Source organism: Corvus cornix, chromosome 3 (assembly GCF_000738735.6).
Source record: "Corvus cornix cornix isolate S_Up_H32 chromosome 3, ASM73873v5, whole genome shotgun sequence".
Lineage (NCBI taxonomy): Eukaryota > Metazoa > Chordata > Aves > Passeriformes > Corvidae > Corvus > Corvus cornix.
Genome location: NC_047056.1, coordinates 105,494,804 through 105,522,029, shown reverse-complemented (window position 1 = coordinate 105,522,029; position 27,226 = coordinate 105,494,804). Strand labels below are relative to the sequence as shown.

General features: G+C 47.3%; 1 protein-coding gene across 1 annotated transcript; it reads left to right on the top strand.

Moving 5' to 3' along the window:
* The first annotated feature begins 455 nt into the window (after positions 1 to 455).
* SDC1 (syndecan 1) lies at positions 456 to 26,690 on the top strand. Its single transcript, XM_039569396.1, has 5 exons — positions 456 to 729; positions 21,883 to 21,964; positions 23,012 to 23,505; positions 23,726 to 23,855; positions 24,397 to 26,690. Exons 1-5 carry the CDS (start codon positions 673 to 675, stop codon positions 24,561 to 24,563), a joined length of 930 nt encoding a protein of 309 aa, XP_039425330.1. The 5' UTR covers positions 456 to 672; the 3' UTR covers positions 24,564 to 26,690.
* Positions 26,691 to 27,226: the final 536 nt, after the last annotated feature.

Sequence of the window (27,226 nt, the reverse complement as noted above, 5' to 3'; positions counted from 1 at the left end):
TCCCGCTCCTCTCTCCGGAGCAGCGCCGGGGGGAGACGGCCGAATGCCCCCGGGCTTTTCCCACAGTGGAACGGGAAGGGAGGGCTTTTAACAGCATCATTATTATTAGTAGTATTATTATTATGAATTATTATTTTTAGCGAGAGGGAAGGAAGCCCGGCGGAGCAATGCCTCTGCCAGAGAGGAAATCTGGGAATGCAGTGGAAGGGAAGCGGCGGGTGCCGGAGGAACCGGCCGGGGAGGGGGAGAGCGGCCGGGAGGGGGCACCAGCGCAGGTACCGCGGCGGCAGGAAGCGGGGGCGGGCGGCGGGACAGGGCGTGCCGGTCGGGCCGGGCTGGGGCCGGGAGCCGGGCTGAGGAGAGCCGAGCCGAGCCGAGGGGAGGGGAGCGGAGCGGAGGCGGGGCCGGCCGGGGGGTGGCCGTAAGGTGAAGGTTGTTGCAGTGGGTTCATTAAAAGACAGAGTTCAACTCCTCGCCATCGCAGATCGCTGCTGGGAGGCTGGTTCGGCTGCGTGCGAAGGGAAAAAAAAAAAGAAAAAAAAAAAGAAAAAAGAAACCAGAAAAGGGGACAAACCCGCAGCTACTTAAAACAATTCTAAGAGGAGAGGAGCAAGAGCGGCGGCGGGAAGCAGGGGCAAGCTGCGCGCTCCCGAGGCCCGGCGAGGAGTAAGGATGATAAACGTGGTGGCCGTGTGGCTGGTGGCCCTTTGCTTCCAGGCTGCTGTCCCGGTGAGCCGAGCGGAGCGGGGGCGGGCGCGGCGCACGTGGGGTGGCGGGGCCCGGGCGCGGTGCGGGGCCGGGGCCGGGGCCGGCGGGGCAGGGTGGGCCGGGCCGGGCTGGGGAGACCGCCCGGCTCTCCGCTTCGACGGGTTCCCGCAGGGGAGCGCAGCGGTGCCCAGCCCTGCCCCGGGTGGAGGGCTGCGGTGGCCTTTGTGCTGGCGGCGGGCTCCAGCCCGGCTGCCCCGGCAGCCTTAATTCAAACCAGACCCGCCGCGGCGGCTCCCGACCTGCCGGCGGCTCCGCCCCGGGGCGCCGCGGGCGGCTCTCCCCGCACCCCCCGCCGGCCGCGGGACCCCTCGGTGCGCCCGGGGAGGGCCGGGGGGTAGGATGCTCCCGCCGTCCCTCCGGCGTGTCGCGCCCCGGAGGCGGTGAGCGGCGGGTCCGGGTGAGCGCAGGCATGTGGGTGGCCCTTTGTGGTTCGGCTGTGGCCGAAGTCACGGGTGACTCCTGAAGCGGGGGCGCTCCTGCCGTGGGCCGGAACAGCCCCGGGGAGGGCGGACCGGCGGCTCCCCGCCGCCTTTGTGCCTGAGAGCCCAAGGCCAGTGCAGGCTACGCTCGGACTCTGCTTTCTGCCCACTGAAACAAAGGTCCCGGTGCCCGGCTGGGCTCACGGCCGCCCCGGTGCCGGTGCTCGGATCTGGCTACGCTCCTCGGAGCGTGGTGACCCCGCGGAAGCGAGGCCTGCCGCGTCCCGGGAGCAGCTCTCGGGGCAGCCGAGCTCTGGGGAGCGCTGGTCCCCCAGCAGCAGCCGCCAGGTGTCATCCCTGGACAGGGGATGACTCTGCTCCTGCTCCCGCCCCGCCTGCGAGCGCCTTTCCGCGGAAACCTGGCTGTGCAGCCCCGTGAAGTGCTGTGCTTGCTGCTCCAGGTCTGTGCTGGCAGCCTGGGCGCCGTCGAGCCCCGTCTGCGGTCGGAGGGTGCGGGGCAGGAAGGCACAAAGCCCCTCGGGGGGCTTAAAGCCGCAATCCCATCCCTTTCTTCTGACATAAGGGACACGCACCCCCCTGCTTCCCATGTGCCCTCCACCAGACCTGAGCGTGCACCAGTTATGGAGTCTTCCCCTTGAGATGAGTTAGGAGGAAAAAGTGAAGCATGCTGTAGTGTGTGAGCAGGCAGGCCCATCAAAGTAAAAACTGGAGGGTTTTTTTTCTTTTTGAAATGGAGCAATTGATTTAAAACTTGCCTAGGGATGAACTGCAGCACAAGTCAGATAAGGAGTGGCAGAACAAAGTGCATAGTGGGATCTGAGCTGCTCAAAATACCTCTGGTTTTGCTGTACCTTTCTGGCTGTGAACTTTGCCTGTAGCTCTGGACACGGACCCTCCTAGCCCACATGGCAGTGAGTCGTTATGAAATGGCTAAAAATTACAAACATGTGAGTGTGGGCAGTGCTGTTCCATGGGAGGAGGGCTCTGCTCTCAACTTCTGAGTAAGCTTCTGCTTAATGAAGTGGGAAAACTGCAGTTAATTTGCAGCCTTTGTACTGTATTTGGATAAAATTCCCCTGTGATAAATATTCCTTCCTAGAAATGATAAGAACATAAAGTAAATGCTTTTGTGAAGTTCTCCTGTGCCTAAGAGACACTCAGGCCTGGGTGACACTGCAGATGGAGGGGTTTCCAGGGTGAGCACATGGAGGAGCAGAAGTCCTCGGGGCTCTCCAGGGTGCTTCAGCACTGAGGCTGTTTCCCTTCTGGTGGTCACGTAGCTTTTTTCCGCCGTGTCAAAACGTCAGTGACAGGGACTACTCTGCCTTTCCCACCCATCTGGAATAATTATGATTTTGCATCAAGTGGCTGAAAACCTCTTGTTGGGCACAGAAGCACAGTGACCTTGCACAGTACTTTGAATGTGCCAGACTACAGTACTGTGGGCATTGCCACGGTTGTGTTGAGTTCTTGGTGGTCTGATTGTTGGGATGGCTGCCACTGCTGCTGGCACGTGGCTTGGCCCTTGGCTCTTGCTGTGTAATGTGACTCATCTATGCATATTGTCATTGGAATAATAAACAGGAGCAAGAAAGTGGCCAAACAATAGTTGTTTTCTTCCCGAGTACTCTTACCTTCAGGAATGACTGGGGAGGTTCTTGGTCTCCTTCAAGGTGACACTTCATTGCTTAAAACACACTTTATCAGATTAATTGCCCTCTGTTGTTATGAGGGGGGCATGGACTTCCTTGAAATAAGAAGGCTGATACATCTTAACATTTTAACAGTTTAACCTTGTTATTCTCTCAAATGGCAACTTTTACACAGTGTAACACTGCCATTAAGCCAACTGAGCCAAGGAGCACATCCTGCTGCAGCAGGGCAGTGGGCAATCCAGCCCCTATGGTGAGGGGAAGGAGGGTTCTGATTGTTTTGTCTCGTGTAGGTGCATGCTGGTGGCTGACACAAGCTTAGCAGAGCAGGCCAAACCTTTTTCCAAGGGTGATGTCATTCCTATCTGAACGTAAACTAATTAGAAGAAATTAGGTAGTCCATCTTGCTCGTTAAACATGCAGGCAGTGGATAAGGAGGAAACACTTTCTTCTATGGTATGTACAGAGCAGTGTCACAATATTCATCAAGCACTATAAACAGAGCTTCTCCATCTGAACACTCACTTGCTGGGGCCACCTCCCGGTGAAGTGGTGACTGCTCTGAGTAGAGCAGTGACAGATGAGCTGGAGTTTGTATGGTGTAGGGGGGCTCTGGTGCAGTTTTGTAGTCTTTGTTCCAGGTTTCTCTCAGTTTCAAGTGATGAGAAGAACTAACATTTTTAATGGCAGCACTCTGAAACTTCTGGAAACCAAACAATCCTCTCTAACAACCCAAGACAAGTTACAGCAAGTGCAAGAAACCTGTAAGCCTTCTAAAATTAAGTTAGTGCACGAACCTGAAATGTAGGCTGCTGTTTTAGCAGCAAAATCAGTCCATTTTAAGTAATGTGTTTTGCATTGCCTGTACTCAGATGTCTCCAGGTGGCCTGTATACTAGCACTTTGTCCTAACCTTGTTTGAAATGATTCCTATGTCCAAGAACCTTACTAATACCCCTGAGAGGGACATTCCACACTTGTTTCTGGCATCTGAGGAACTGGGATTTTAGGGCCTCCTTACAGGGAGGAGGAAGCTTCTTGGGAGAGAGAAGATCGGGCATTTTCCTGAGTGGGTGCTGCCAATTATAAAATTGCAGTGCTTCAGCATTGCAGCGTTAGTGTTTTCATCCTAATAGCTTTGAGATAATAAAGAGTAGAAGACATCTAAGACAGCACTCCATGACAGCTGAAGATTGATGGGCTTGCTGTGTTCAAATGGCACTAGTCCCTCAGGACAGCATTCAGCTGATGCTAAGGCACCTAAATGTAGGTGTCTGTGTGTGCTGAGTGCTTAAGCCCTCATTAGAGTCAAGGCGATGTAATCAGTGGAGCCAAGGAGAGTGATTATCTGACCAGCCCCTGCACGACTTCTCCAAGGTGAGTTGCTTTGTCAGGGCTGTGTTGGCTAGATCTCAAGTTGCCTATAAGAGGAGCACAGACACCTTTACTTTGGTGCCTTTATCTGAGAGCTATTTAGCTCGAAGTGATGGACTTTTTATCATGGAACTTTTATGGTAACTCCATAAACAAACAGACTGGACAGGTGGTGTTTGTGCTAAGAGAACTAGCAAAGTAGTGGGAAACATCAGCTGTTGGCTAGAACAGCAGCTCTTCCTGTTCTAGTGCAACTGTAGTCTTGCTCTGCTAAAGGTTGTGGAAGAAATTGGGGATTATAGTTGGGTCCTGTCTCAGCGTTGTGAGCAGAATATATATGAGCAGAAACATAAGTGCATGTATTTGGGGGGGATGGCTGTGAGCTGTTGAGTAGGCATCAGAGCATTGTAATGTTTAAAGACACTGTTTATTTGTGGATTGGATGTGAGGAGCTTTTGTTAATCCCTAGACTTTGATATAGGCACTGAATTTACAGTGAGGAGGTTGTTTTAGCTGACAGTACAAGGATTTCTGGTGTTTCTTATAGGGTCACTTCTGAGCTGAGAAGATACTCTTAAATGCAGAAAGCATGTGGTGCCTCCTTTGGAGTGCTGAGTGTCAGCTTTGTTAACAGGTCTCTAAGTTAGGGCTGACAAGTGTACTTCTCTTGAACTGCTGCTCTGCTGGCTACTGGTATACCGCAGCAACGAGCCTTATCTGGCCTGGCTAGAAACCCAGGACAGTGCACTTTCTGCTGTGGTGATGCTAATGGAAAAGTTACAGTTCTGTGAAGCCTCACCTCAAGGTGAGATAACATTTGGACCTCCTACAAGCAACTCTTGTGGGGCAACATCTGCTAATGTGGTGGTTTCCCAAGCTGTTTCTCAGGCAGTGCTTGGCTGCAGTCGGCGTTCTGGGTCTTGTGGAACCGGCACAGGTCCAATGGAGTCTGTTAGCTTGGGCTCCTTGCCATGCTCAGCTGTAATGCTTGTATCTTGCTGCTGAGACCAGTCTCACCAGTGAGGCTTGCTTTGCTGGATGGGAACCAGTGTGTTAGTGGGATTTGGATGGAGTTAGCAATAGAACTTCCCGTTGAGTCACTGGAGCTGCAGTTACCACTGAGTCATGGAGGTGTTCTAAGTCATGGCTTACTCTGCTGGACTTCTAGGTAGAAGCTCCTTGGGGTATTGAAGAACTCTTGCTGCTTTACCTCCGTGTCTTGCTGCTGTGCTCTCTAGCAGAACTATCTTCTCCATAGCCTGTGTTTTTGCAGCATGGTTTCTCTTTAATGCCCACTCATTTTGTGTCTTAGTGTTCAGATTTTTCTAATAACTGAAGGGTCATCTGGATTGCTCTTGCAGAATGCATCCTAATGAACTCAAGGATGCTGATATAACAGATAGGAAACTGCCTGCCAACCAGCTTAAAATACTCATGGGTATCCTGCCTCGGATGAGAGCATGGAGGCTCTGTGTTGTACTCCACTGTATAACTTTACATTACTGCCTGTGCAATTATGTCAATGTCTTGCTTGTCATGGAAACAAATGCTGACAGTCTTGATTTTTGGCTGTGGGCAGTCCCAGGCACACACTCCTGTCAGCCAACCTTCTGCAAAGTGCAGCCAGTTCACACAATAACTCCTCCGAGTGCTCTGGCTCCATCACCTGAGCACACACAAGCCATAGCTGGAGACTGGGGGTTGCTCTTTGTCTGCCTCTGCCACGTGATAAGGAGCTTATTGCCTCTTTTAAATGTGAGGAAACTTGAACTCCATTCCACTTGGAAGGACACGTGCTGAATGCTTTCTGGGCAGCACTGCAGACCATGACTGTCCTGCGCTGTACACAGGAAAGCTCTTGCTAATTAGTTTCTAATGCTGGTGGCTGTACACATCCTGGTCAGAGCCAGGCAGCAGCTCCGGTCCAGCCCCTTGCATATAGGGATTACTGGAGGAGCAGACTGTAGATTGAAGCCAGAGGTGGGCAGGGGTGAGTGGAGCCAGTCTGCCTTCTAGAGAGCAAGCAGTGATTAATGTAACGAGTTCCAGATGAGAGCTCTTGTGAAGCTCCATGTCATAGCAGTGGTACTGCTGTGGCTGTGCTGGTAGGAAGCCTTTGTATGTTCTCTGGGGATCAGAGCTGGCAGCTACAGTGCTATAGGAAGAGACTACCTGGCTCTTTCCTGTCCCAGAACAGGATCCCATGCAGCCTTTTTCTATGCTTTGAGACCAATAGAGTGGAGAAATACAAATATAGATATGTATATATTTATAGAGAGAGACATCTAGACATCTATGCCTGTCATGTGCTACTTGTTATCCAGCTGACAGCAGAGTTTGGAGGCTGTGTGCCCTGGCCCCAGGATTGTGATCTGGGAGATTTGATGCCTGTGCTCTGCACAACCACAGGAGCTCAGAGCAGCCTCTTGATCTGCCAAAACATCAGTCTCTGGTAAAAGCGTCTGCAGAGGAGAGAACCTGTTATCCCATTGACCAGCTAATGGGGATCTGATTCTTTAGGGACAGAGTCCAGGCTCGTTTCAGTCAAGAAGCTGATGGATAAAAGCCCAAACTGGAGGAACTACAAAGCTTGCTTGAATTTGTATCTAGCACAGATGCTAATATGCCAATGTATGTGATATTCTTCACTTGCTTGCTGTGCTCTGTTGCTTATGAAACTGTGATAGAGACTCTCACACCAGCAGATTTGATGGACAAATGAGATTTGTCCACCTCACTGGCTCTAGTAGCATGCAGTGGAAAAGTGGCGGTGAGGCTTGCATCGAAACTTGCTGAACAGCCTGCAGCTAGACAGCTTTGACTTCTAAATCTCTTTCTGTCCTAACAGAGGAATCATCTAGATCGTGACTACTTTCCCATCAGTGAACAAAGCATGGAACAAAAGAGGCTGACTCTGGCATGTCTGGGCAGTGGCAAGGAGTGCTCTGCTATCATGCGCTCACATCGACTGACTCATGGCCTGCAGAGGAGAGCTGCTGGCTTAATCCTCCAGCAGCACCGGCTCCCTCTGAAGTGTGTTTAACCTGCAGAAAGTTCCCCAGTCTGCATCTGTAGTTGCACTGAGCTGTGAAACACTGGTGAGCTTCTTTTTACACAAGCTGGAAGATACGATTATGAATAATTAGAAGTTATTACTCTAGTAGCTCAAAAGTGCTAAATGCTCAGTGTGCCCTCCCCCCACCCAGCATGCAGCCTTGTAGCATGCAAGGGGTTAAAAAGATTCACCAAACCTTCCTACACTGGTGCCTGTAAGTAAATGTGGTGAGTTGACCCTGGGAGGGCACCAGGTGCCCACCGAAGTTGCTCTGTCACTGCCCTCCTCAGCTGCGCAGGGATAGAAAACGCAAAAAAAGGCTCGTGGGTCGAGATGAGGACGGGGACAGATACCTCACCAGTGACTGTCACGGGCAAAACAGACTCAGCTTGGGAAAATGAATTGAATTTATTACCCATCAACTCAGAGTAGGATAATGAGAAGTGAACCCAAATCTTATAAATACCTTGTCCCCATTTTCCCCTCAATTTTTCACTTTAATCCAAATTTTCCAACTTTTCCCCCCAGGAGTTCAAGGGTATGGGGAACAGGGGCTGTGGTCGGTTCATCACATGTCATCTCTGCTGCTCCTTCTCCTCAGGGGGACGACTCCTCACAGTCTTCCCCTGCTTCAGCATGGGGTCCTTGCCACAGGAGACAGTCTCCACAAACTTCCCCAGCTTAGTCTTTCCCATTGGCTGCAGATCTAAACAAACTACTCCAGTCTGAATCCCTCCATGGGATGCAGTCCTCTAGGGACAGGCTGCTCCAGCATGGGTCCCCCACAGTCACGGGTCCTGTCAGCAAACTTGGTCTGGTGTGGGCTCCTCTCTCCACGGGGGCACAGGTCCTGCCAGGGGCCTGCTCCAGCACGGGCTTCCCATGGGATCAGACCCTCCTTTGGGCATCCTCCTGCTGTATTGTGGGATCCTCCACAGGCTGAAGGTGGATCTCTGCTCCACTGTGGGCCTCCATGGGCTGCAGGGGCACAGCTGCCCCACCAGGGGCTGCAGGGGGATCTCTGCTCTGGGGCCTGGAGCCCTTCCTTCCCCTCCTTCTTCACTGACCTGGGTGTCTGTAGGGTTGCTGCTCTCACGTGTTCTCCCTTCCTCTTCCCTTCCTCTTCCCTTCCTCTTCCCTTCCTCTTCCCTTCCTCTTCCCTTCCTCTTCCCTTCCTCTTCCCTTCCTCTTCCCTTCCTCTTCCCTTCCTCTTCCCTTCCTCTTCCCTTCCTCTTCCCTTCCTCTTCCCTTCCTCTTCCCTTCCTCTTCCCTTCCTCTTCCCTTCCTCTTCCCTTCCTCTTCCCTTCCTCTTCCCTTCCTCTTCCCTTCCTCTTCCCTTCCTCTTCCTTCCTCTTCCCTTCCTCTTCCCTTCCTCTTCCCTTCCTCTTCCCTTCCTCTTCCCTTCCTCTTCCCTTCCTCTTCCCTTCCTCTTCCCTTCCTCTTCCCTTCCTCTTCCCTTCCTCTTCCCTTCCTGCAATAACTTCTTTCCCCTTCTTAACTGCATTATCCCAGAGGCACTGTCACTGATGGGCTCAGCCTTGGCCAGCAATGGGTCTGTCCTGGCCAGCTGGCACTGGGTCTGTCGGGCATGGGGGGAGTTGTGTTTTGTTAGAGAAGCCACCCTTGTAAGTCCCCCTGCTATCAAAATCTTGCCACACAAGCCCAGTACAGCAAAGCACATTAGACACAAGGTATCCTGTGGCCAACTTAAATGCTAGAGTCACAATTGTGTGGGAAATCTCATTTTCTGACCTATTCTGTAATGCACCCTCCTCACCAGACTGCCTGCTGAGAACCTTTCTGTGCTTATTTGGGGGCATACTGGTTGGCAAGGCTCAAAACTATGCCATAAATCATTCCAATAATATTATGGTATTGGTTGTGTTCTAGTGCCTGGGGATGTTCTCTGATATTATTTAATTTACTAGTATGATGTAGCTGGTGGGTCTCTGGCTGCAGGCCCAGAATACTATGAAATTGAGAAAACTGCAGTATCCAGTAAAAGAAAGTGAAAGTTCACAATAGAAGATCACAACTCTTCTGTTGCAAACTGAACCTGTTTTGGATACTTCAGAGAGATGAGCAAGTATAGTTGTGTGAGAAATCCTGTGCAATCAATCATGAGGTGAATGTGAGGTGAATACGACACACCTGGGACAGCATTCAGTGTTGTTGTGATGGTGCTGGTACATGCCAGTGGTTCTGCCTGTGCTTTTAGACTTGGCCCATAAAGTGGGCCTTCAGCATTTTGTGCTCTGCTGTATTTAGTGGGATAATGTGCTGGCTAGAGTCGGTAGTCAGTGAGTAGACCCAGAAGTTTATTCATATATATGAAATATCTTCAACTTAGTGATGTTTGAACAGGTGTCTTACAGGTTTGATCTGTTGATCTATGTAGCATCTTGGCTATCCTGCTGGTAATTCTTGACAGAAACTGCTCTGACCTAAGTGACATGCTGTGCTAGGAGTAACTTGGCAGTAAAGCACTCACCTTGCCTTGCAATTTTAGCACTGTTTTATTGACTTGACTTTGTGCCTGTCAATCTATCAGTGGTGGCATTAGTGGTGTCTCTTGTCTCTTCACAGTATAGATGTGTAAAACACAAGGGTGTCCAAATCACAACTTAAAATATTACAGTTGCCCATATGTGGCAGGAGAGCATCTAGAGTGCACAAACATCATAGCATCTCCCACTAAACTCAGCCCCCCTGCACCTGACTGGTGACTGCTCTGAAAGAAGGCCATGGGGAAGACAGATGAGCAAGTTGTATGCCCAAAAATGAAGGCATGAAGTGAGACTTGGATAACAGCTGAGATCAAAGGGAAGCTCTGATTTATCTTTCCTTTGTAACAGTCCCTTATTCAGGGCTCTGCTGTACAGATGTGGTACGAAACAGTGTAACTGGGTGACTAGGTCAGAGTTAGTTTAAGCCAGTAGATGTTTGGCCAAGAAATGCCTAATGTCCATTAATTAAATGAGTGGAACAATAGGTGACTGGAGCACAATTGCAGCAGCAGGTTTTTTTAAGACTGTTTCTGATGGGAGGATTTCACTTGGTGCTTCATCACTTAAGTGATACTTCAACACCCTCGTGACTCAGCATGGAAGTACACCGGTCAGCTCCCATAATCTCACTGAGGTGTTGCATAATTTAACTGTGAATGGGGCAACTGCTGTTAGAACTTTGTAGTATGTGCAGGATTAGCAGTGCTTTTGCAAACCTGAACACAGAGACCAGTAGTGTCCTAGGAGGAAGCACTGAGCTTGATCTGTGCCATTTTATATGGGTAGATCACTGGCTGTGTGCTCCAGTGGTTGTGAGCACACAGATTTCTCAAAGGGAATTCATGCAGTCTGAACTGTTCTACCTTAGAATAACTCAGTGAAATGTGGTCCAGCCTGTGCCCACAGACCATCTGAGCTACTGCTGCTTATTCCAAGGAGACCAGTAGCACCCAAAACACTTGTCTGCTGCTTTCCTTCAGCAGCTGCTAGGACTGTTGTAGAAGGAGGGGGTGATGCTGAAAGATGCCTCTTTGAGAAGGCTCTTGGAATAGGAGAACAGGGTATTCCTGATCTGAGACGTGCCTCCTGCATGTGGTGATGTTTCAGCCCTTTTGTGAATGGCTTAGTTGTGGTGGTCTGTTAGCAGGGATGACTTCTGCACTATAAACAACCTCGGTTTAGTCAACACTGAGATCCTGTGGGTAAAACAGATGTGATAGCATACCTCATAATGTAGGGAGAGACTTGATTTCATCACATGCAAGTTGGCTATGGTGATCCGTAGAAACAAACATAAAAAGAATACCAAGAATCGTAGAATATAGAGTTGAACCTCCACAAGGATCACTGAGTCCAATGTGTGCTGGTGTAAGACCTGCCAAGATGCAGGAACTGCCTTGCATTGGGTCAAACCCCAAGTGTAAAGCTGCCTGCATGGTCTGTGTGAGTCCAGTCACTAGCTGTTGATTAAGACTCCTGAGTTCCTTCTTAACAGACTGGTGCTGACTGCTGTGAGCCCTGCTGTGCAAGAACAGAGTCCCTGAGAACTGGTTGGAGCTTAGCTATAACTGAATCAGACGGGTGCTGTGGAATGCCAACTCTTGGTTCATTTTGCTGCCTGAGTTTCACTTCTGTAGCTCCCTTGCAAGTAGTCAAGGTCTTCTGTAGCAGACTGACAAGTAACAGCACCAAGGGATCAGGTTGTGGGATATCCCTGGTCCTGCCATCTGATGTGCACATGTGAGAGAGACATTGGGCTGATGCCTGTTCAAGACAGGCAGCTCCTTCTGAGTGCTTGCAGTTCCCTGATCCATCAGCTCTTCATTGAGGACTGTGGTTGAGAGGGCTGGTGGCAATGCTGCGACTGAGAAGTTGAGTGTGAGATTTGTAGTGAAATACAGTATTCCAAGGGAACACGTCTGGGATGTGTGTATGGAAAATACAGATTGTTAGCAAAAAATAATTTCACAAGCATTGGAGACTTCATTGTGCATCCCTCTGACGAAAATGTGGAATTTACAAAAGCAATCAAGAAAGCCTTGTCTTGGGTTTTTGAGGCTTGGGCTGTTGTCATGATATGAAGGAGCTGATGTAAGTTCTGTAAGGTAGACTGTGAGCAGATCAGCTGGGAAGATAGAGCAGAGTTTGATAGCAACAGGCCTTGCAGCTGGCAGGTGTTTCTGTCACTGAACTGTAAGCAAATAGAAGGTAACTTCTGTAGTCTTGTGCATATCCGGTTGCCATAGGATATATCCTCTTATAAAACATTGTCTGGGCACTTCCCCTGTAACTCTGTGTAACTAACTGAACACCTGGTCAGCTTTTTTGTTGTTGTAAGGCCAAGTATTTGTAAGTTTAAGTAGTCTCACTTCAGCTTACCAATGGCTTTCGCTGAGGCCTTTGGTGCTCCAGGGTTGCAAGTTCATCTTTCTGCTGAGGTTTAAACAACATCCTAGCTGCTAGGAACCACAAGTCCTGCCCTAAGTACAAGCTCTTAGTTTGGTACAGTAGGGATTTTCATCTGAAACTTGGATTTCACTAATTCAGTAGAGCGCTGCAAGCAATTTGCTAAAATTAGAAACATCTATGTATCAATAATAGACTGAAAATATTTCTATGATCCATCAAGAAATCTTAGAGCTTTGTATCCTGGCTCCTTGGCATATCTCATGTTAGGTAATTGCCAGAGTTCAGGGTGGAGAAGAGAGAAACTCTTGAGATAAGAACCTGAGTCTTTTCCTGTCCATGTGTCTGGACACTGAAGGCTGTTGCATTTACTCATCTGACAATTGTTCTTGGCTGCATGTTGGCTTCCCTTCCTCAGGTGAAGCAGGACAGCTTCTTTCTTCCTCACAATACTGTGCAGCATCGTGATGAGGTAGTTTTTGACTTCTGGGACCATGTGTGCTCAGGTCAGAGCACTTGTGCTGCTGCAGCATTGCTTGTGGTAGTTCGCTGATCACATAAAAGCTGGCATAGAGCTCATTTGAAATGGGTAGTAGTTCCACTAGCCAAATTGCACAGCATTTTCTCCAGGAAACAGGCTTCCCTAGGCCAGGGGCACATGTGTTCTCCTGGTGCTGCTGAGAGGCATCAGCAATGCACAGGGTCACCAGCCTAATTTGAAGACTTGAGATGCCACAGACCACATCTTGTTTTCCTATAGCCCCACCTCTGCTTGCTGAGCTGGGACTTCCCGAGCTGAGTGGCTGAAGATGACGAGAGCAAGTTGTGCTCCTGTGGGACCCAAGTCCCTGAGCTGCCTCTGCTGTGTCCTGACACTGATGTGCTGCAGGCTCATGCTCTGTCCTGCAGCCATGGCCTCGGCAGGAGGAGTGTGCAGGGCCAAGCCCCACGCTGACTGTTCTGAGCTCACAGGGCTGCTGGGAGAAGCCAGTCCCAAAGGCAACAAATGGGGCACTCGCTGCTTGCGGCTCTTCCCTCAAACCCAGCCTTGGACTCCATTCAGCAGCCTCAGGGCTGTAATGCCATCTGGTCTGCTTCACTGGGAGTTGGGTGGTTTCTCAGGTGTATGGAGAGAGGAGACTGGCTTCTCCAGCCCACACATGCTGTTAAGGAGCAATCAGACAATCTCAAGCCCACTGTTGTACTTGTCAGAAACTCTGTTTCTGTAGCAAGTTTAACTCCAATGGCAGTCCTCAGTGCTGATCCCTGAACAGGGTGAGTGGGTGTCAAGAGATGGGGCAAGGAAAGGAATTTGCCTCCACCACAGGTCAGCTGGTTGGCAATAGTTGGCAAAGGATGCTGAAGACATAAGCTCAGTGTGTCTATATGTGCTGGAGGCAACACTGCAAAGTCCGGTCTCTTATTTAAAGTGGCTGTGGCTGCTGAGGCAAGTTGCTCTTCCTCACCTGCCTGAACTTCACAGCAGGGGCTATGTGTGCAGGAGGAAGAGGCAGCGGGGATTTAGGTACCGTCACTTCTAATTTTTTCTGTCGGCAAAAGGGTCACATTTATCTGTGCTGTAGTTACCAGTGTGTGTGGATAATGGGGTTTGGGCTGCTGGAGTCCTCTGCTGGATAGGTTTCCATTTCATGAAGATTTTCTGCCTGCCAGTGTGCTCCTCTCTTTAGCCTTACTTCGTCAGGTTCCAGGGATGGGTGGCCCACCTCTAGCCTTCGATGAAACCAAGCAATTCTTGGTCTGTTCCTTTCTAAACAAGTGCATGAAGTGGCCGTTGCTGTAAGAATGAATCTTCTCTGCTGGTTTTGCTACACTAGGAAGTAAGAAGTGCTGGGGTCTTTAAGTCAGAGGGTTTTAAAACAAGCTAGGTTTGCCTGGTCTTGATTTAGGCAGCTCACTGCTCATCTCTCAAGCCAGCTGAAGTAGATTGAAATTAATTTCCCAGGATGAATGGCCTCAGTGAGCTGCACCTACTTTGCACAACCCTTTGAGCTTATACATTGGCTGTGGCTTTCTTGTGCTAGCTCAAGAAACAAATGCCTGAACTATCAAGTATGTTAAAGAGCTGCAGGGAAGGATCTTTAAAGAAAAGTGGTTTATAGCATAAAACTGAACTGGCTGCTTCTCATGAGATTAGCTGCAGGGAAATGAGCTTTCTCATTAGACTGCATCTTCAAAGCACAGGCTGCCTTGAACGTGGGAGACAAAAGGGACCCCACTTTTGGCCATATTGTGACAGCCTGTTGCTGATACAGAGTTAAGTTGTGTGCTTGCTTTGTGCCCTCTCTGGATGCATTGACCTGCGGTGAGATTCAGTCTCTGGCCTGGGCTGCATTGCTTGACTGGAAGGAGCAAATTGGTGTGAGTAAAAGCAGCATGTAGTAACTTACTTGCCTGATATATTGTCCAGGTGTAAAAGCAGGAGCACAGGCTGTGACTTGCTCCTCTGTATTGCTGAAGGACTGACCAGGCTTCTAGTGGAGCTGGCTGAGAGGGAGTTGAGAGGCAGCTGAGCTCTTCTGCATCAGAGCTGGCACAGTGCTCTGTGCCCTCCTGGCACAGAGGACTCCCATGCACAGCTGGTATGCTGTCCCTGCTGCTGTGTGTGTGGCCATGAGCTTCCCCTGCTGTGGAATTCATAGCCCTCTGGACCTCCAGCTACTCCAGCTTTGCTCAGCCCTCTCTGCTGAAGGATGTTAAATGTACTTTTTGTCCAGGACTAAACAGCAATTGCACTGGGCATCCTGTAAAGTTCAGGTGGCCCAGGATGGAAGTAGAACTGCTCCCGTTTGAACAAGACATCTGTCTAGCCTTTGCTACTGTGTACTCCTGCCCCCAGGAGGACTGGGAGGACTCAAAAGCACTGCTGTCAGACCTTGGAACAAACATCATCCATCGTGAACAGATAGTGCAGAAAAGAACTCTCCTTACAGCCCCTGTCCTTGCTCATTTTTGTATGAACCTGTGTGGACCTCTGAGTCAGCCTCTGATTTGCATGTTGCCTGCAGTCTGGTGATGTGCATTTCCATAATGCATGGCGGGTTGGGGAATGAGTGTCAGCATCCCAGAACGCAGGCTGTGAGTCTCTGTGAATGCTTAAGCAGCCCTGGCTACCACACTCTGCCCTGTGCCAACACAAACACTTGTGCATTCATGCACTGAGTAGGATTGGGAAACTGGTCCTGCTGGAAAATTCTTTGCATGGTATTTTATCCTCTTTTTTTTTTTTGGTTTTTTTTTCTTTTGTTTTGTTTAACAAGACCAGTTCCGTGATCTGGTTCACTGTGAGAATGCACAAGCAGACATGCAGGGGATGGTCCAGGAAGCATGAAGTGACATGCTCTTGTGGGAGGTGGGAGTTTAAAGGGACACTCTGTACAATGTGAAACTCAACCTGATGGTGACAGGCTGGTTCATTTTTGCTCTTGGCATGTTGATTGCTGTGCTTCTGCCCTACTTAATTAAAAAAGTTGCCCTGTCACACTAAGGAGAAAATGTAAAATTGATTGGGCAATAGTGGGGAGCCTCTAGAAGCATTGGGACACCGGCTGCTCTGCCTGTGGAGTAGCTGGATGCTCTTCCTTGGCCACTGCATCTTGTGCAAAAGATCAGGGTATGCTCCTACAGCTTGAAGAAAAGGAGGATCAACGCCTAGTGAACAGTGAGCAGTCTACAGTCTGTTTTGTTCTGCCCATGGTGGAATAGATCCTAAGAGCTCTCATCCTATTTTGAGCAGCTGTTGGAAGGTATTTTTCTGCATTTAAGAGCTGAGTGCCCGGAGGAAGATACTGTGTGATGATCAGGGAGTTCAAACACAACCAGGACTTCTCTCTCAAAGACAGTTCTTCTCTCAAGTCACCAGGCTTGGAGGAGGCCAGTAAAATACAATTAACCAAGATTTTCCATATTTCTTTATACTAATAATGATCTGATAGACAAGCAGCCAGATTAACTGGCTTGCTTACCCCCTTTCTGCTAAAATGGTTCTTGCCTTGCTGAGTGAAAGAGCATCCTTTGCTTTCCACTTGCTTCCCTTTGGAAGGAGCACCCTGAGAGCCACTAACCAGCCTTGCTCCAGGTGACACAGATTGATGGATGGAAGGGTGGGGATGCTTGTTGATACACATAAAAAGTTCAGGGCACAGGGGAACACCACCATCTGAAACAGGGAGGGCATAAGGAAGTAAGAAGTGCTGGTGACTTTGTTTGTAGACTCATAAAAGGGTTTAGGTTGGAAGGAACCATAAAGGTCACCTTGTTCCAACCACCCTGACATCAAGGCAGTCCTTGATTAGAACACTAGCCAGGGTTAAAATGTAAAATGCTTAAATCTAGTCTCTCCAGCCCCTGGACTGTTTGTGGGGTGGTCTGTCTTTGCACTCTTTGGCCTGTGCTGTTTGCATCTTTGGCTCCCCTAGGAAGAGAAATACTTCATTAACCTGCATGGTCACCAAGCAGCACCAGGGCTTATTTGGAGCAGTGGAGTAGCAGGAGGAACAACTGCCAGAGAATTTAGGTGAGGTGGTGCCACACTGCTGCTGAGTTCTGATGTAACAGGCTTGCATGCAAACTTCACTCTTGACCTGCCATATAAAAGCTATTCCAGAATTTATGGCTGCCTGTTAAAAGTGAAGGTGTGCATGGCCAACTTAATTCCAGCAGTCTGTATGCCTGTAAAAGAAGGGGGATAGGTGAGGATAGGAGGTGGTTTTTGTATGGGGATAGTTTTGTCGTTGCATGGTTTTTTTCTTAATTTTTTTCCCTCCTTAACCATTTAAGCTGTCTCCAGACCATGGACATCTGGGATTGGGGTTAATGGTGCATGGGCTATTAACTGCAGAATATCAAGGTTTAACAAAGCTAAAGTTTCCTTCAGCAGGTGGTTTTGTCTTCCCCCCACACTAGTAACAATATTACTTTGAGGTTAGAAGCTCTTCAGGCCAGTCTGCCTCAGATAGCATTTCTGCTCTTCAGTGGGTAGGAAAAGGTGAAAGACAAACCTTTCTGTTTGAATTTATTTAAGAATTAATTGTTCAAATCCTTGTGAAAGTATTCTTTTAGATGCTCTATTGTAGCCAAATTACAGGGCAAATCCTTGTCTCTCTCTTATGTATCTCTTAAACAAGAGCAAACCATTGGTTTTCCTTCCCATGCAGTTGGAATACTCTTGCAGGATAGTTAGGGAGGCGTTTGAGGTGGGAGAGCTCATTACAGTTCATTCCTTTTCAGCTGAGTAAGAAGGATTTATTAGGAGAAATAAATGTGCAAATTTAACAGCTTTATTCAGATAATGGAGGATTTCAAGTGTTTTTGACACTGCAGATCACTAACTAGGATTAATAAGAGTGGGATACAAATCATCCTTAATCTAGTTAAGGGCTTGTAGCAGCTTGTGGCAGAGCCAGCGGTTTTGCTTACCTCAAAGAGCAATTTGAGAAAAGCTCTTTCTTTTTGCGTGTATCAAATTAAATAAATGTGGTTCCCAGTTTGGGCAGGGTTAGATCAACTAAACAACTACAAATCTTCCCTTCATCATGAGAGAGTCCTTCAGATCTCTTCTGTAGCAGGAGTGAGCTCTGTGGCAGGTCATGGGATAAGCACAGAAGGACTCATGTTTTGATACTCTGACCAAGATGAAGGCTGAAGAATAGTTAAAAATGATACTTTAAAAAAGAAAAAAGTCTGGACTATGTCAGACTTCTGGATCCAATAATATTACTAATGAGTTGTGAAAGTCTGGCCCATTGTTGATTAAATTGAAGATGCCACTAAGCAGATTTCTGGTTGTCCCAGCAGAACTGAATAACTATTGTTCTGCAACAATGCAGTGCTCAGCAAGAGCAGAAGCTAAGTCACCCCAGGGTTTCCCCTAAACAGGCTGCTTTGATCCTTGGGGAAGAGGGTCTTCCACTGGTTAATGAGAACTGGTTAAGGCGTATCAAAAATACTGTTAAAAATTTTATGCCTCACATGCAACTGAATTCAGTGGCAGCAAATCAAAAGGACTGGACAAGTATTTTCAACCAGTTGTCTGAACTGCTAAAAAAACCCCAACAAAACCATACAAGCTTGTTAAGTGGTAAAAAAGCAACATGTTGTAGGTGCATGATAAGAATTTAAAGATTTTTTGACTAGAGTATATGAGACACCATCAGAGATCCTTCAAAGGATCCACTGTCTGAAAGGTAGAGTAAGCTTGTTTTAAGCTGGAATTTATTTTCAGCTCTTTTGTATGATGGCACAACCCAGTGTTCTGTGCTGCTAATCCTCTTGGCTAATCAAAACCTTTCCCATTGGTGTAACTCAGCTTCAATAAAAGGTCATGGAAAAACCTTGACCAGCACGGTCTGTCTTCCTGATGCAAACCCAAATTAGTTCAGTCCCTTTCGATGCTGTCCTAAGTCAGTGTTTTCTAACCTTGCTGTGTCTGAAATCCTTCAGTAGCAGATCATTATAGAAGCATGGCCTTTCTGAAGTACTTGTATTTTGTGAAGGAGGGCACTGTCTTTTATGCCCATTGAAGCTGTAATTTATGGAGTGAGACATGTAGTCTTTATATAACCATACAGTTACATAAATTGGGCAAATATTCTTTAATGCTCATGTGTCATGAAATTAGATGATGTCATGAAGTTACAGCATTTTGTGGGTATTCTGACTGCTATCCACATGTACAAAATCCTATACTGTCCATTGAGTATTTGGGCCAAAGAAAGTCCCTCCCAGATCCCAAGCCTCAGACTGCCTGGTCAAAGGGAGGTGCCACGATGCCCAGAGGAGCAGCTGGGGACAAGACACTTTGGGACATGTAACATCACTAAGTTCTCATATAAAACTGTGGAAAGCAGACTTTACTGATCCTGATTCATGTTTTCTATTATTCTCTTAAGTGCAGCAGCCAACCTCAGGGGACCCAGACTGGTCCGAGTCTGCCTTCGTGTTTGGAGGGTGGGTGCTGAGCAGCTGCTGGACAGCTGTGCACTGGAACAGCATGGGTCTCCATGGGTTTAGACTGGGCTGCATGGGGCTTCCCTCCTCTGAGGAGGACCTCACTATCCCTGCTCAGATACAGAAATCAAACTAGGAATCAAACAGGTACATAACAAAGGCTATGGAGAGGCAGAGCTTGCAGGGGCCCGGGAAGGGGCTCGGAGCTCAGGTGTGAGGGGAGGTGTAAGGGTAGGGTAGCTGGACACACCTGGTAAGAACAAAGGAAGTGGGGCATGACTGAACAGGCCTCATCTATTTAACCCCACAAGGGGAAGGGGTACAGGCTCAACAGTTGAGATCAAGAGTTGCCATTTTATTTCTTGATGGTCTGTGATCCGTTCAGGAGGGTTGTTGAGGTCTGCAGACGATCAGTCTGTTCAGGTGTTGTTAGAAATCTGTATGAGCTACCTTGAATATTCAGATTTGGGGGGAAGGCAGCCTTGATCCTAGCTGAAGGTGTATGGTGATAGAATCTTAAGTTGTATTGGCAGTCCCTTACTTCAGTAAAAAGCCAGAGAGTTTTTCTAGCTGCTTCAAGGAAATCTTCCCACTGGGAGGAGAATGCAACCCCCACCTTTAGCAACACGTTCCCCTTTTGCACTCAGCCAGGCTGAGTGGAAGAACAAAGCACTGCGCTTGCCGCTGCTGGTGTGAGAAGTGAGGGAGAAATATGGTCCCCAACCCCCATCAACAAAAATGGTGCAATTTCTAAAGCCTCACTTACCGTCTGAACATACTGGAAAGGGCACACGAGGGAGCCAAGTTTGGTCAGCCTGGCAGTTCCTTCTTTATTCTTTATGCACTGACAGTTCATACTCTTTAATATTTGAAGTGTGGTGAGATCAGCCTGTGTGAGTCACTGCCCTTCCACACAAGAAGGAAAACACACGGGAAGTACTTATCTGACCTACTTTCCGTGAAAGGGTGCAAAAGCACAGTGCAAACAAGCAGGGACATATCTAAAAATCCAAATTACCTCATGACTTGCGATTAAGTAAGAGATCGAAGGGCAATTCACTCTAGAAATATGCTTGCAGAAGCTTAAGGAATAGTGCTTTGGGGGTTTATTTTCAGTAGGGAAGAAAGTAGCTAAAAAATTTATGTCCATATGAGGGGTTTCTGTTCCTACTTTCTTGTTATTAAAAAAAAAAAATCATGTAACTACAATAATTGCCTAGAAGGGGTAAGATCTTGGGGCTGAAAAGGTTGGAGGCAGTTTGGATACTTGTCTTCAGAGAGGTGGACTCTAATGGGCTAGTTAACCACCTTGGAAACTAATTGTTCTGTGGAAATGTGGGGAATGGATAAGGTTTTAAGGATGGAAGAGAAAACTGGATAAACCTGGTATCTTTAAAAGAGTGAAAAGGAGATAGGACCAATAAACACATCCATTGTAGGCAAAAGAGCGACAACTATGGAGTTGGATTGCTTTGGCAGCCCGTACTAGTTCTGGCTAACTCTGGGATGAAGATGAGTGTTATATTAATTTTTAAGTGACACTGTGTTAATGCAAGCTAGAGAAATACAGTGGGCCTTGCTGCACAGCTGGAAAGATTGTATGTCCTCTTTTTACATAATAAGATGAGACTTCTCACTTCTTGGGATCATAGGGATCCCACAGCTTGGATGATTCAATGCAGCATCTAAACTTGTGGATGGCAGTGCTGGAAAGGGGTGACAAAGGTGACTTGAGGATGGGATAGAAGTCAAAATTTGTGAAAACAGGGAATGTAGTTGGATGTCAAAAAGATGAAATTTGGAAGAAGTGACTTACAGGGCTTTGGTTTGAAATGTGAGAAGGGAAAATGACTGGTTAGGTAATGGTAGCCCTGCAGAAATAAACCTGGGGCTAGTCATGAGCTGACAGTCAGGCACGTTGTTCTGATAGGAGCAGTAAGTGCATACAGCACAGGCCAACAAGATACATGAAGTTATCACTCTATAATTAGTAAATTAGTAAACACTAAAAGAGTGTTGTTGTCTTTGGAGATCCTGAACAGCTTTGAATGTTGTATGCTCTGACAAATAAGTGCCATACAACAAGGGTTTGGCCTCTTGTTTCAGCAGCTCAATTTCTGTGCTGGTTAGCGTACTCCTTGGAGTGCAAATGGACAAAGCTCTGGGTTATTCTCTGACAGGGAAGGCTGGCTTCTACCTCTGAGCTTATTTTGAGTGCCCACACTTAATAAAAAGGGACTTTGATTCTCCTTCCAGCTAGGTGCTGTAGTTTCAGATATGTGAACAGTATTTGAGTCAGAAAGGGAGAAAAGACAAGCTACCCTTCCCTTCTGCTCAGTAGAATTAATGCAATGATTTGCAGATGGAGTGATTGGTAGATAGGGAAGACACGAGCAGTCAGCACCTGAAACAGGCTGGTGGTAAGGACTGAGCATTGCCTGCTACCAATGGATTCCTTGCTTTCTTCTTTCCCAAAGCAGCTGCAGCCTGGAAGCAGGGCAGAGAAGGGAAGACAGCAAGACTGACCTTTCCAACACCAAACAGACTAACCAGAACTACTCTTTTGGGGAGGGGAGCTGGAATGAGGGAAGATGAAAAAGCAATCTGAACAAAGAAAGTTTGTGTGACCTCTAGGAGCCCCTAGAGGACTCTGTGCAAGCAACATGATAACTTTAATCTCACCACTGACTCATCTGTTTGCTCTTGTTTTTAAAGCAAACTACAAATCTGAACCTTCCCCCTGAAGACCTTGATTCATCTGGTGATGAAGACGACGTGTTCTCAGGTTCAGGTGCAGGTGAGTTATTAGCGCTTGCACTGTCAGTGCTTGATCCTTCTAGGATGTGGCAATCGAGATCTCAGTGAGCACCCAGGTGAAGGGAGGTGGAGGGAGGAATCCAAACACACACCCCCGCCCCAGAATATGAGAGCTGGGAGCAGAGAAAGGGCCTAATCTATTAATCTTTTATTCCTTGAGATGCTAACAATTAGTAGAAAATGAGCTGTAGGAGACTTGAAAGGGAGCAGAAGCAGAGGTAGACGCCATGTGACTGCTAATGGGAGATGTTGTATGAAGAATGTTATGAAACAAGTGATTCTTTACTCGTGGGGAAGAGAGATCTTAACAAGACCTTTATGAGCAGGTAGGAGATAACATTTGAGGGTGTGTAAACCCCAGTCTACCAACATGTATGAAGTGCAAACTTTATGTGTTATCAGGTGTGCACGTTCCCATGGGCCATAATTTTTTATAAGTGATAAAGGGGATTTAGGGTAGGGGAAAAAGTGTATAAAAATGATTGCTAAACTGCATGAGAGAAACCTTTGGTGTTCAGTGCTGCAGTCGAGGGGATGCTAGTAAGAAAAGAGCAATCTATTGAAAGCTGAAGCATGGTATCCTTCTGCTTCTTTCTAGCCACAGGCTTGTATTTTAGATTAAACTCTGCAGAAATTAAGACCCTGAAATCAGTGCCAAATGTGGTAGAGACTGAAGGTGTCACTGCTCTGAATCAAATAAAATGGTTTATGGAAAAAGACTCAGATAACCACCCTGAGGAACCAGTGTGCTGAAAGCAGATTTTCCTTGTCAACCTCACCACAAACAGATGGGTACTTTTGCCTTAGGGAGAACCAGATGACTGACAAAGTATTGCTGAATAGCAGATTGGTCTGTCCCTTCCTTATTCCACTGAAAAGGATGAGGAATTACAAACTGAACTGCTGTTACTATGAAAATTGGCTATGCAGGTTAGGCATCCTCCTTATAGACCAGTGTCCTGAAGATACTATTAATAGGTCTCTAAACTGGCCAAGGATAATATTTGTTTGTTTGTTTGTTTTGCAGGTCCCCTGACTGACCAGTCTCGTGCCTGGAGAATCCCAGGAGAACCAACTAATTCCTCAGTACTGGCAGCACCGGTGGATTTCAGTGAACAGCCATTTCCTGGGATTGAGAGCCGAACTGAAAAGGAAGTAATATCTCCTTCTGCAACCAGTAATCTAGTGACAGAGGAACCAGTTGTAGCTGTGAAGGACGAAGTGTCCATCCTGGGCTCACCTGATGGGAAACCAACAAGCCATGTGGTCACAACAACTGTGAGAAGCCCCACTGCTCACTTTCCTTCTGTGGTTCATGTAACTCCTTCAGAAGCCTCAGCTGTGGTCCATGAGCTCGAACCTAAAATGCCCAGCTCTGATGTGCCAGTCACCAAGGACGTGCTCGAGCCCCACTCTACTGTCCCTCGTGAGGGAGACATTGCTGCCACTCCCGCGGCGACAGCTCCAAAGGACGTCGTTCCTACACATGAAGAGGTTTCTGAAGATGGCTCTGGAGATCCGGTGAGGACTAATAGTTCTGACACCCTTTCCAGGGAGATGGCTTTAGTAGGATGTAATAAGTTGGTTTGGTGGGAAAGGGTGTTAATTTGTCAAAAACAGTGATGGGTTTAATAGGTTATGTTGGTGGAGGGTTTTAGATGAGGCAAAACAAAGCTGTGGAAAGTCTCCAGAAACAGACATGGTGAGAAACATGAATAACCTGCCTTGTATGTCCCAACAGGGAGACTTCATCTTGACTAAAGAAGAGGATTTGGTCCCCACCCAGAGCTCAGAAGTACTGGCTGACTCTGAGAGGAATGCCAAAGCAGCAGGAGCCTCGGGAATTATGGACAGAAAAGAAGTTCTTGGAGGTACCAGATATTCTGGATTTCTAGTTGGTAAAAGTAGATTCCTGTAGGAGTCTCCAGGCAGCCGAAGCTGCAGTTCTGCAAATACATCTCTGAGCATGGAAGCCAACCTTTTATGTTAGATCTCTCAAATGAGGGTGATGATTCTGTGTTGTCAGAGCTCTAACAGGGCAGATATTAGTCTGCTAATAGCAGCTAGCAGTGACTGCTTTACCTGCAACTTTGTTTAAACCCATTCCCTCACTCCTCTGAAAAATTACAGTAACATTTCTCTGTTGCTGCCTCAGTCAAATTACCAGGTTTGAACACCATGGCCTTGTGTGCTTTGCAGCATGGCCCAGTGGGAGATCCATGTCCCTAGGACTGGCTGGTGTATTTGAGCAGGTGCTTGGTAATGGCAGGGGGACTGGCTTGGAAGGGGGCAGAAGGACAAATTAAGTCATTAAGTCAGGGACAGGTAGGAAACAGTCTGGAACTTAAAATCATAGCAGCACTATCCAGTATGGCATGTAGAGTAATCTGTGTCTTTTTTCTTCCCTTCCAGGTGTTATTGCTGGAGGACTTGTAGGCTTGGTGTTTGCAGTGTTTCTAGTTGTATTTATGCTGTACAGAATGAAGAAGAAAGATGAAGGCAGCTATTCACTGGATGAACCAAAACAGTCTAATGGAGGATACCAAAAACCACACAAACAAGAGGAATTCTATGCATAAACGCTGATCTTCAGGACACTTCTTATTCCATCTTTCTTGGACTCTTCTCTCCCTGCACGTGGACCTCTTAGTGTGCTTTGCATTAAACTTAAGCCATATGATCATTGGGTTATTTGCCCTTACCACTTTACCATTGGAAATTTTATAACTACAAAGTAGATCTGGATTCATTGAACATTCCCTGCTTCCTTGCACAACTTTTTTTCTTTTTTTTTTTTCTTTTTTTTTTTTAACTGAATTGGGACTGCAAGTTCCTAAACTCACTTTGGTTTATCTAAAGACTGCTGGGACAGGCGGTGGGGAGAAGATAAGGGAGCACTGTATGTATAAAACTCTTGATATTTAGGGAAAGGGCTAGCAAGAATAACCAATTAGCAGTGCTCAGATTCTGTATAGCAGGGATCCTTCCTATTTAACTCATAGATGTGTTTTGAGTGTAACAAGTGGCTGTGCTGGGCAGACATTTGGCACACTGCAATCCTCTAGCTCTTTCTGACAGCTGTATTTGGAGCACTTAATGCCTATGAAACATCAAGCTGAACTTGATCTCTACCGAAAGGAGGTGTGAGGGGCAGGGTAAACAAATGACTGTCACGTGGTTTAAAATAACTTGTATTTTGGAAGCATTATCCCATACTCAGAACCAGCTCCTAAGCAGCTGGTGCACACACTAGCAAAAACCAAACCCCAAGAACCCCAAAACTGAGCGGAGAGTTAATTTTACCCATAGTGTTGGACTGTCCCACTACCGTCTCTCTCTCTTTCAAGACTTAGGTAAGAAGTAGATTTTTCCAAGCAGCCTCATCTCAGACATTCCCTTTCCTAGGTGCCAAGTCGAGGCTGGGCTGTCCTGCTGTAGATGATCTCACCCCGTGCTGCCGTGCAGTCCCAGGTGACCGGGGGCGTGTTGTAGCACCTCTGCTCACCGTGGTTGTCTCAGAACATGGTCTGCCCTCTGTGCCACAGGATGCCGTGGTACACAGGGGTGGGAAGTGGGAAGCAGCATGTCATGACTGCAGCTAAGGAGTAGAGAAGCATCTGAAATGAGCCTGGGGAAGGCTGAGTGTAGGTGGCCTTAAACAGATACAACAGTTGGTGTGCTTGACTCTCACTACTCCGGAGCGGCTCCTCGGATGCTGTTCCTGCACTTTGGAGAGAAGCCACTCCAGGGATGTCAGACTAGTAAGGGCTGAAAAGCACCTCCTGAGCAAAGTCTGGATGCCTGAAGCTGTGTGTGGTCAGTGTGCTGTCACATGTCAGGCACTGGGGCCTCACTGGGGCTCCAGAGTATCTCAAACTGAGCAAACACAAGTGTGGTGTTCTGTGCAAGCCTTACTTCTGCTCTGCCTTCGGGTAGCTTCTTGCCACTTCAGTTCCTTGTCAGTCAGTGCAGAAGGTATGGGGTGGGTGGAGGAGTGTTTACAACTGATGTAAATATTTGTACTGTTGAGCCAGAGGGAATGATCAGAGTATGTTGGAGAATATTGCAACAGTTGGTACAAATGTTGCACGTTAACACTCAAAAACCTGTGTAATTTAAATGAAGTATAAAACACTCCTGAGCTGCCATGCAGCTAAAATTGGTGCCTTCTCTTCAAACAAAAGAAAAAAAACCCCAAAAATGTCTTGATTCCAAACTCTTCTTTATGCACATGGAGAACCTGTGCATATGTGTAGCTGGCTGGTTTTTTTTAAGTAAAGCTGCAACGACCATTATGTTTTTTGTTAGGGTTGTTTTGTTTTCAGTTGGTTTTTTGTTTGTTTTTTTTTTTTTTACTGAATGAATTTTTATAGGTTAATGCAATGACCAGATGGTGTTAATTTCAGCTGTAATTCTTTGCTTTGTATAGGAATGTAGAAATGTTTGATAGGTCTATCTATGAAAAGGTTCTTGTAAAGCACAGGAAGATAAAGTAGTAAAATTCAGTTGTACCTCACAACCTTGTTAGGGGGAAAGGAAAAAACTGTATATTTTGGTAGTCTTAACTGACAGTTTGTGAAACAAACATGACATTCTGTGTTATTTAAGTGGTACAAATGAAATATGAGTTCTGACTGGAGATGCAACATTGGGTTATCTGTATGCCATGTAAAGGTATACTGCAATAAATGGCATTTTGGCAAGAATGTGTCTGATCTGTGAACACTGATAGGTATAATACTTAAAAAAACAGATGTTCTTTTTAAGACTGCCTAGGTCTTTAAGGAATTTGGTTACAGAACTGGAACTGGGTTACAGAACTGTGAATTTTGGGGCTAAAGACAGAGATTCAGTTCAACATTTAAAGGGTAAGAGTGTGGCCTGCTTCCCTCCCACCCTACCTTGGGTGACCTGGTTGCAGTGAGCTGCTCATGCTGGAGGCACTGGTGTGGGATACAAATGGGCTCTGGTGGAGACTTGAATGAAATGGCTTTGTTAGAGCCCTGCAACATTTCATGTTGGTTCTGATTTTGGGACCTGTCCTTGTACAGCGTGTCACCATCCCTAAAATGGTGATAAAAGCTACCAATCTTCCGCAGGGCTTCCTGTTGCTCCCTGTCTTCTGCCCTCAGGAGTTTGACAGCAGAGAGAGCTGTAGGAGGGCAGCTCCAAGCCTTTCTGTTAAAACCTGCTTTCCAAGACAAATTGGGGAGTGTACCCCCAAGGAGGGAGAACAGAGCAG